Source organism: Galeopterus variegatus, unplaced genomic scaffold (assembly GCF_000696425.1).
Source record: "Galeopterus variegatus unplaced genomic scaffold, G_variegatus-3.0.2 Scaffold8518, whole genome shotgun sequence".
NCBI lineage: Eukaryota > Metazoa > Chordata > Mammalia > Dermoptera > Cynocephalidae > Galeopterus > Galeopterus variegatus.
Genome location: NW_007734629.1, coordinates 21,143 through 29,603, shown reverse-complemented (window position 1 = coordinate 29,603; position 8,461 = coordinate 21,143). Strand labels below are relative to the sequence as shown.

General features: G+C 62.2%; 1 protein-coding gene across 1 annotated transcript in view; it reads right to left on the bottom strand.

Moving 5' to 3' along the window:
* Positions 1-407: 407 nt before the first annotated feature.
* The window catches only part of LOC103608516 (patatin-like phospholipase domain-containing protein 7), a 27,716-nt gene continuing 19,662 nt past the window's right edge, over positions 408-8,461 (bottom strand). The window contains 11 exon segments of the mRNA XM_008592942.1: positions 408-821; positions 1,010-1,116; positions 2,061-2,145; positions 2,679-2,789; positions 3,326-3,478; positions 3,814-3,962; positions 4,560-4,676; positions 5,129-5,198; positions 5,394-5,501; positions 7,546-7,585; positions 7,587-7,697. Coding sequence (XP_008591164.1) covers positions 723-821; positions 1,010-1,116; positions 2,061-2,145; positions 2,679-2,789; positions 3,326-3,478; positions 3,814-3,962; positions 4,560-4,676; positions 5,129-5,198; positions 5,394-5,501; positions 7,546-7,585; positions 7,587-7,697 — 1,150 coding nt within the window. The 3' untranslated portion in view covers positions 408-722.

Below are 8,461 nucleotides of genomic sequence, written 5' to 3'. Positions count from 1 at the left end.
CCCCGCCGTGACGTCACGCGCGGCCGGCCCGCCTGGCTCCGCCCCCGCGCGCGGCCCCGGGCCGGGAAACTGAGGCGGGTGGCCTCCTCAGCCCCGGGCCCTCAGTACGGCTGCGCGGGGACCGTGGGGACCCAGGGCGGCGCTTCTTCGTCCTTTTGTAGGCGACCTGGGACCTGGAACAGGGGAACCACCAGGCCTGAGGGACTCGGGGCGTGTCTTGGCTTTAGGGGGAACCCAGTTCCCTCCAGACATGGGCGCCCCGCCTGCCTGGCCTGAGGTTGGCACCCTGGGGTCTCCCAGCAGAGGGGTCCTGGAAGGAGGTCAGGCCACCCCCCACGCGCCACACTTCAGGCACTTCCTGGTGGTGCTCTGTCTGCCACAGTGACCTTGGCACCAGGGACAACATGTCTGACACACCGTCAACATCTTTATTACAAGGCAAGCAGCGGCATCACAGAGGCTTCCAGGGGGTTCACAGGGGCATGCACAGCCCCCCAGAACTGCTGGGGGGGGTCCAGTGCACAGAAGAGGCCCAAAGACTCCCTAGTGCCGCACAGGGCCCCAGAGGGACGATGGACACACTGGCAGCTGGCCCTGGGACCTTCCCGCCTGCTCTTGAGGGCAGGGCTGGTGAGGAGGCCTCCCAGGAGTTGGCAGGAGCCGCAGTCTCGGGGACAGGCCCACAGATGATGCTGGGTCTGGGGGCATCAGAGCAGAAGCCACTATCCGTCCTGGCTAGAGAGCCAGGGGCATGAGGCGCCCTGGGACGGTTCTGGGAAAGCCAGGCTGGGGTGTTGTTGCTGGAGCAAGGGCTGGTCCTCCTGGAAGCAAACCACAGACATTCAAGGTGAGGAGCAGCCGGGACAGCCAGATCCCAGAGGGCTGACCCCGGGCTGGGGTTCCCGGTGGTGCGGCATCGCTAGAACGTGGAGGGTTGCAGGAGGGGGCAGCCAGCCCAGAGCCAGGAGTCCAAGGGCAGGCCCTGCTTAGGGCCCTCAGAGCAGCTCACCAAGCCAGAGCCCGGCTCGGCCGGGGTGCTCTGGAAGTCGGCATACGTGTCATCCTTGGGAACACCAAGGAGCTCCTCCTCGTACTCAGTCTGGTAGTCAGATGCATCTGAAGCAGAGGAGAGGGTCACGTTGGTCCCCTCCCTGAGGACAAGGGCCATGCCAAGTATTACTGAAACTCAGAGGCAGAACATGGCCACAGGCCCCCTCCCCCTGTGGCAGGGGTCCCCCATGCGGTCCCCCAGGGCAGGGCCGCTGGAGGATCTGCTGCAGGTGACGCAGAAAGGCAGGCATAGCAACCTGGCCTGCTGCACACCACGCCTGGCTGTGTCACCCCTCGTGCCCCCAAACCCCAGCCCAACACTTGATGTAGCCTCCAAAAGGACAAAGGGCAGGCAGACGCCCCTCACCCCTCTCAACCAGGCCCCCCGGACCATGTCTCCATGCACAGAGGCTGCAGTGCTAGGCCCAGGTCCAGTCCCTACAGTGCCTGGGGTGCCCTTGCCCAGGGGCAGCCACAAGGGCATCTCTCAGGTCCGCCTTCAGGAGAGAACATGCTGTATTGCTGCAAGGAGGGCCACTGGCTGACAACCCTGGTGCAGGGCCCCAGCTCAGCATGATGTCTCTGGACCCAGCCATTTCTGGCCCCGAGCCTCCCATAATGGGCGGCTTCACTCCCTTCTGCTGCGGGTCAGACAGGTGGGCAGCAAAAAGTGGCTCCCACCCCAGTCTTTAGTGTGGTTGGGGGTTTGCGGAGAATGAGGGGCAGAGGCCTGGGTGGCCCAGGGTTGTGACAGTCCCATTGCTGTGGGGTCAAACGAGCTGGATAGAGGCTCGGTGGGGTCTTGACAGAATGGGGGAGCACTGGCCGAGCTTCCTGGCCAGTGGGGCCCAAGTGTGGGACACTTCCCTGAGGGCAGGAGGGGAGGGCAAGGGTCTGTGGGGTGGTGGGGACAGAGCCAGCCCAGCCTGTCCCAAAGCATCAGGAGCCCATCTGCCGCCAACACCCTCAGCTCCGCAGGCCCACACCCCAGGCGTCTGCGTCCAACTCACCATCCACCATGGCAGCCTTGGTGGGCTCGATGCGAGATACAATTTCGGCCAGGTCCGTAAAGGAGGCGTTGGGGCAGGTGAGGAACTGGGTGGAAACACCCTCAGCTCCGCAGGCCCACACCCCAGGCGTCTGCGTCCAACTCACCATCCACCATGGCAGCCTTGGTGGGCTCGATGTGAGATACAATTTCGGCCAGGTCCGTAAAGGAGGCGTTGGGGCAGGTGAGGAACTGGGTGGAAGTGGAGGACAAGCACATTGCGCCTTGGATGGTGGAGGGACACACAGGGAGCTCTGCCCGTTCCATCCAGGCAGCCCTGGATGGCCCTGCCAGGCCCTGTCCCGCTCCTGTGGGGGGAACCCCTTCCCTCTCTGTGGCCCTGGCCTGTGGAGGTGCTCGAGCCCTCAAAGTTGGGTGGAGGGCATGGGAGTCCACTGGCGTGCAGCCAGGGGGGATGCTGGGGCAGAGATCAGGAGATGGGCCCCCTCAGAGCCACTGCCTGCCCTGTGTTCTGGCCAGACCACAGGAGTTGGGGGAACAGAGTCAGGGGACTGAAGCTGTAGGCCCTGCGCCTTGTGCTGGCGGCCAGCAAGGGCAGAGGGCAGCACACAGCACTCACAGCTCTGGCCTTCATCTTGCTCGTCCCCTGCTGGTCCTGCAGCATCTTCTCCAGCACCCCACTCCGACCCCAGATGTCAAACACTGTGCGTCCATGCTGGTACCCCACTTCCTGTGTGAAGGGGGAAATACAGGAAAATGGTCAGGGTCCCTCGGAGATTCACAGTCTTGCTGAGCATTTGACGTAAATATGCATGTGAGCCCAGGTGTCCTGGGTTATCAGCCTTAAGTATAAAGGACGAGCGGCTCTGATCCACGGTGCCTCCCTGCCCCTGCGATGCCCTGGGGGGGGTGGGGCATGGGGAGGCAGCTGCAAGCTGCTGAAGACTGAGCTTGTGTAATCTGCCAACAGCTCCCAGGATCTTTCCCAATTACCTAGCTCGTGGACCTGCGTGTGAGGGGTCTGGTGACCCAGTCTGTACAATGGGTTTGAAGGGTCTGTAGGCCCTAATTCTAGCAATACAACTGGCTACATCAGCAGAATTCCGACAATTGCCATAGCACGACATGGTGCACACCCAGGCCCCGCTATGAGGTGAGGGAGCCCCCCACTTCCTGTGCTGTTGGAAGCAGGCTGGGGTGGGGACAGCCACCAGAACTGGCCCCCTGTGGGTCTCCTGCCCCCTGCAGCAAGTGGGTGACACGTACGCAGATCTCACTGAACTTGCCAAAGTCCAGGGTGCCATAGCCATCGACGGGGGGACGCAGGTACTCGCAGTACTCGCTGCTCTTCACCGCCTCTAGCTGCCGCACGCAGCACACGTAGGCCAGGCGCGTCTGAATTTCCGCCATGTTCAGCACCTGCATGGAGCAGCCGCCTGAGTGTCCTGCCCTGGCGCCTCCCTCCCCAGCCCACCCCGCCTAGATCCACCTGTCCTCGAACAGTGTGCAGGGGAGGGGCGGGGGCTGAAGGCGCACTCTGAGTTCTGGAGCCTTTGGGCCTGTCCTCCTTGTCACCCCTCCCCCAGAGCTGGTCCCAGGGCCTGGGCAAGTGTGGTGAGTGACCCCAGACCCGCTGGACTGGGGGCACCTGGGAGGGACTCCCACTCCCTTGCCCACAGTATGGAAGGAGTGGCGCGGGGGCTGCAGGACGAAGGGGCAGGGGCGTGGCCCAGCCCACCCGGCACCACCCCCACCTTGACTTTCTTGGCCAAGGGGTTCCAGCGTTTCCACAGAAGCCACCACCCAGACAGTGCATCGCCATAGTTGGTGAGGTCCGTCTCGTCCCGGCTGCCCACGTCAATAGCGATCACCACCTTTGCCCCCATGGACCTGGCTACATCTGCTAGAGAAGGAGGCAACCCTGGTCACTGGGATGGGCACACAGAGCCAGGGGATGCGGCCAGAGCCCACCTTGCTGAGCCCTAAGGGAGCCCTGCTCCTTGGGGCCCGGACCTGGGGACCACGGGATCTCCTCTCTACTGTCACATGGGCCTGTGGAGGCAGAAGAGCCACGTGCCCCAGCTCTGTGGGCAGCCGTAGGCACAGAACTGTATTCCGGACCCTTCTGACCACATGTCCAACAGGTGACAGGTGTGGCCTCACCTACACCTGCAGGCAGTTAGTGTCCGACTGTGGACACAGATGGGACTTAATTGCTCCTGCTTCCTCTACTTGGCCTTTGTTCTGTGTGCTGCTGAGCTAACAAACAGAGCCATATGCTAGAGGCACACAGTGCCTGTGCCCGTGTATGTGCGCGCACACATGTGTGCATGTTCTCAGTGCTGTACCAGGCCCTGCTCTGATGCCAGCCTGACATTTTCCCTTGGCACGCTCTAAAGAAAACGTGTGCCACCCGGCCTTCCCAGAGCGGAGGCGGCTGAGGCAGGGCCCCGGGCGGTGTGGCTGAGGCGGCCCTGTGCTCCCCCCGCCCCTGCAGCACCTGGCAGGTTGTTGATGTAGCCCCCATCCATCAGCAGGTGTCCACCTTTGGGGTCGCAGAAGGGGGGCATGTAGCCCGACAGGGACATGCTGGCACGCACGTACCTCCACAGAGAGCCTGGGGGGAGAGGGGCTGAGAGTCGCCTGCTGAAAAAGGGGCCAGGAGGAGCCTTTTGCTTTCCAAGGCAGGTTCCTGCCCCGGCCCTGGGGGTCAGGGTCCCATCTCAGCCTGTCCTAGACCTGACAGTGCCACACGCTGAGTGTACCCTTCACCCCGCCACGACCAAGCCTGTCCCACCTGGCTTTCTGGGGGTCTCCTCTCCAGGCCTTGTCCCTCCCCCTCCTGGCAGTGGTGTCCATGCAGGAGCATCCTATACCCTGTGCACAGATTTGCCTGTGCCTCTTGCCTCCTTGCAAGACCCTGGTGCCTTCCCTGACCTCACGGAGCCATGGGGCTCCCCTCCTGGTCACGCCTTGCACGCCCAACTTGACCACCGTGTGCCCCGCACCACTGCTGACCAGAGTGGGGGCTCTCCCCATGGCTCCCCCCATGTGGGAGGAGGTGCTCACCGTCTGTGTGGACCCGCATGGCAGAGGCTGTGATGTCGGTTGTGATGGCAAAGTAGGGGAGCCATAGGTCCTGCAGGGGGTACAGGCTCAGAGGGGTCCCTTCGCCCCTCTTCCCCACCCCTCTGGGGGGGCCAGCCCAAGCTGTGCATGTTGGGGGACGGTGGGATGAGGAGGGCACCATGGGCAGCTGAGTGTTGAGACTCGGGCCAGGCGCGGCCAGCTGTGGGCTGCTGAAGGGGGCCCATGCTGGAGCCGGGGGGTGCACCTCGATCTGCCGGTCCTTGAAGACACTGCTGTTGAAGCCGGCTCCGGAGAACATGGATGTGATGGGGTAGGTCAGGTCCAGCATGGCTTCTGCCATCGATGTCATGTCCTGGGGGCACACGCAGGGCCTCTGCACATGGGCTCACACCCCCACCTGTGGGACCCTGCCTGGAGTGGGGGAGCATGGGCGTGTGCACCTGTGTCCAGGAGCCTCCTCAGGGACCAGGCCTGCCAGGGTCTCGGGGGTAGGCATGCTGTAGGCTGGAGCCCCAGCGCAGGCACAGAGGCCAGTGGAGGCCCCCAGGGCCTGGAAGCTGGGACATAGCCCCGTGCTCTGTCCCTTCTTGACCCCCGGCAGGTCTCACTCCTGGGCCTTGTTGGATCTGCCTGCTCAGCAGGGGGAGCCCCAGGTGGGGCTGGGGCAACGCCCAGCACAGGACCACCACTGACAGGGTCAGGGAGGACGGCTCAGGGACCACTGCCTCAGCATGTGAAGTCCCCAAATCTGGCCACGATGACCAGTTAGACACAGATGTAGATTTCTCCAGGTGAGCCGGGAGCAAGCCCCACCCAGACACTCCACTGTGGAAACACTCCATCGGGGTCCCAAGGAGGACTGGCCTGCCAAGGAGCCCCTCTCCCCCTGGACAGAGGGGGTCTTGCCCAAGCCCTGCTGTCTCTTGGCAGCTCCCTCTGGGTGGGCCTGAAGCCCGTCCTTTCTTAGCCAGTGGGGAGCTGGTTCAAAACCCTCAATGAGTGGGACCCAGGACTGGCTCAGCCCAGAGCTAGGTCTCGAGCCCGGCCTCTGACTTCTTGGGGGAGGGGACAGCGAGGGGTCCTCGCTCCACTGTGCGTCAGACTCGCAGGACACGCCTGGGGAGATGAGCCCAAGGCCTGTGCTCTCAGTGAGGGAACACATGGGCTCCTGGACAACAGGGCCCCGAGTCCACTCCTGAGGAGGCCTCTGCCCAGCACCAGAGGGGTCCATGGAACCAGATGGCCCCCCCACCACCACCACAGCGCAGCGGGCACATGGCCTAGCACATACTCAGGATGGCAGGGGAACAGCCCAAAGCACCTTGACCATTCCCACACCTGGTCCCCCAGTGCCAGACCCACAGGGGATGGGGAGGGAGAGGATCACCTGCCAGCCCTCAGCCAGTCTCCTTGGCCTGTGACTAGACCCTCTCTAAGGCACCTCCTGCCAAGGGAGTGCACTGTCCCCTGCGGTCACTGCTGTGTCAGTCCCAGCTCTCTTTTGAGCAGCACTAAGGGGAGACCAGGCGACTCCCTACAGGGAAAGAAACATTTCTGGAACAGATGGGAGTCGGTGGCAGTGCCCCTGGGGGCTTTGGGGGAGCAGGCAGTAGCGCTGGCCACGTGAGTGCAGCAGAAAGCCTGCTCTGAGAGCTTCTGCTGCACGGAGGATGACAAATTTTCTTTTCTTTTTAAAGGGAGAACACAGATACTTTTGATCCCACTCCCGGATCAGCCAGGGCTCCGCTGTGTCCCACAAAACAAGCGCAGCACTGAAAAGGCAACTGCAGCCGCGCCTGGGGGCTGGGAGCCACCCGCGCCCCCCTCCTGGGGAGCTGTTCTGTTTTCTCTGATTCTGTGTCTGATATTTCAGTCCTGACATCCATTCATTACAAGGCCAGACCACAGCCAGAGTAGTTTGCATTTTTCTGTGGTCCAGAGCCACACCTCGTCACCTCCTTCTCTAAGTCACATCCCAATTGGTTGAAACCTGCCCTACATCAGCCCAGGGCCAAGTACCCTGCCACTAGGGACAGGCCCTAGACCCAAAGCCCACGAAATTATTCAGTTGACTACCCGGCTTGCTGTGGCTGGCCTTGCCTCTGTGGCAGACACCCCAGTGGAGGCTCTGGCCTAGGCCTTCCACTTGCTCCTTTCTGCTCCTGACCAGCCCTGGTGCCTCCCGGGCCCTGCAGCTGTGCCTCCCGTTTTCAGGGATGTGGGTGACGGTTGGCTCCTCTTTCAATGGCACTGGACTCCCTGCATCCTCCCTCAGTCACCTCCATGAGTTAAGACCCAGGGACAAACCAGACCAATCCCACCATAACTGATGTCCTCCACGACACCACCACAGACCTGGGGGCTGCAGTCAGAGACGGTGGAAGGCACCTGCTTACCTCGGCCCACTGCTTGGCCCGGATCCACATCTGGCTGTAGCTCCTCAGAGTACAGGGCACCCATGAAGGCCCCAATGGACGTCCCTCCGACCATGTCCACAGGGATGCCGCATTCTGTCAGGGCCCTGAGGACACCCACCTGGGTGCAGCCTCTACACCAGCCAGGAGCACAGAGCAGGCAGTGAGTGCCGCCCCCAGGGGTCCGCCTGTGACCCACCCACTCCTCAGTGCCCGACTCCTACACAGGCCACAGATAATGGGCAAAGATGCTGAGTCAGAGGGAGTTTGAATGCCATTTAAAGCCCCTCTCTATGGAGGTCCCGTAGGGCTGAGAGCAGGGAAGAGAGCGTGCCAAGAAGCCAGCATCAGGCCTCATCTACCTACAAACACCTGCTGACTCCAGCAGGGAATCTGAGAGGCTGTGGAGCTGAACCGGGCTTTTGCCAGTCTCGGATGAGGGTGGGGAAAACTGGAAAGAAGGGGTCCTAGAAAACGCCCCGAAGGGCAGCAGCCCAGAAAACAGACCTGCCTTCACAGAGACCAGGAGGCAGCTTCTAATTGCTTCAAACCTGACCTGAACTTATCACCCAGACTCAAATGACTGCTTCCATTTTTCATACAGAATGTCCATCACCCATGAAAAACTACCAGTCATATGAGGAAAACAGACCACATGGCCATAAACCAAAAGAAAAAACAGACAATAAAATTGGACCCAGAGGGAACCCAGATAATAGACACAGGCTTTCAAAGACTACACTTAAAATGTTCAAGGCATCGGGCCGGCCCGGTGGCGCACTGGAGAGTGCGCCACTTGGGAGCGTGGCAGTGCTCCCGCCGAGGGTTCGGATCCCATGTGGAGACCGGTTCCCGCTCACTGGCTGAGCGCGGGGCGGGCGCAACATCAAGGGGTGCG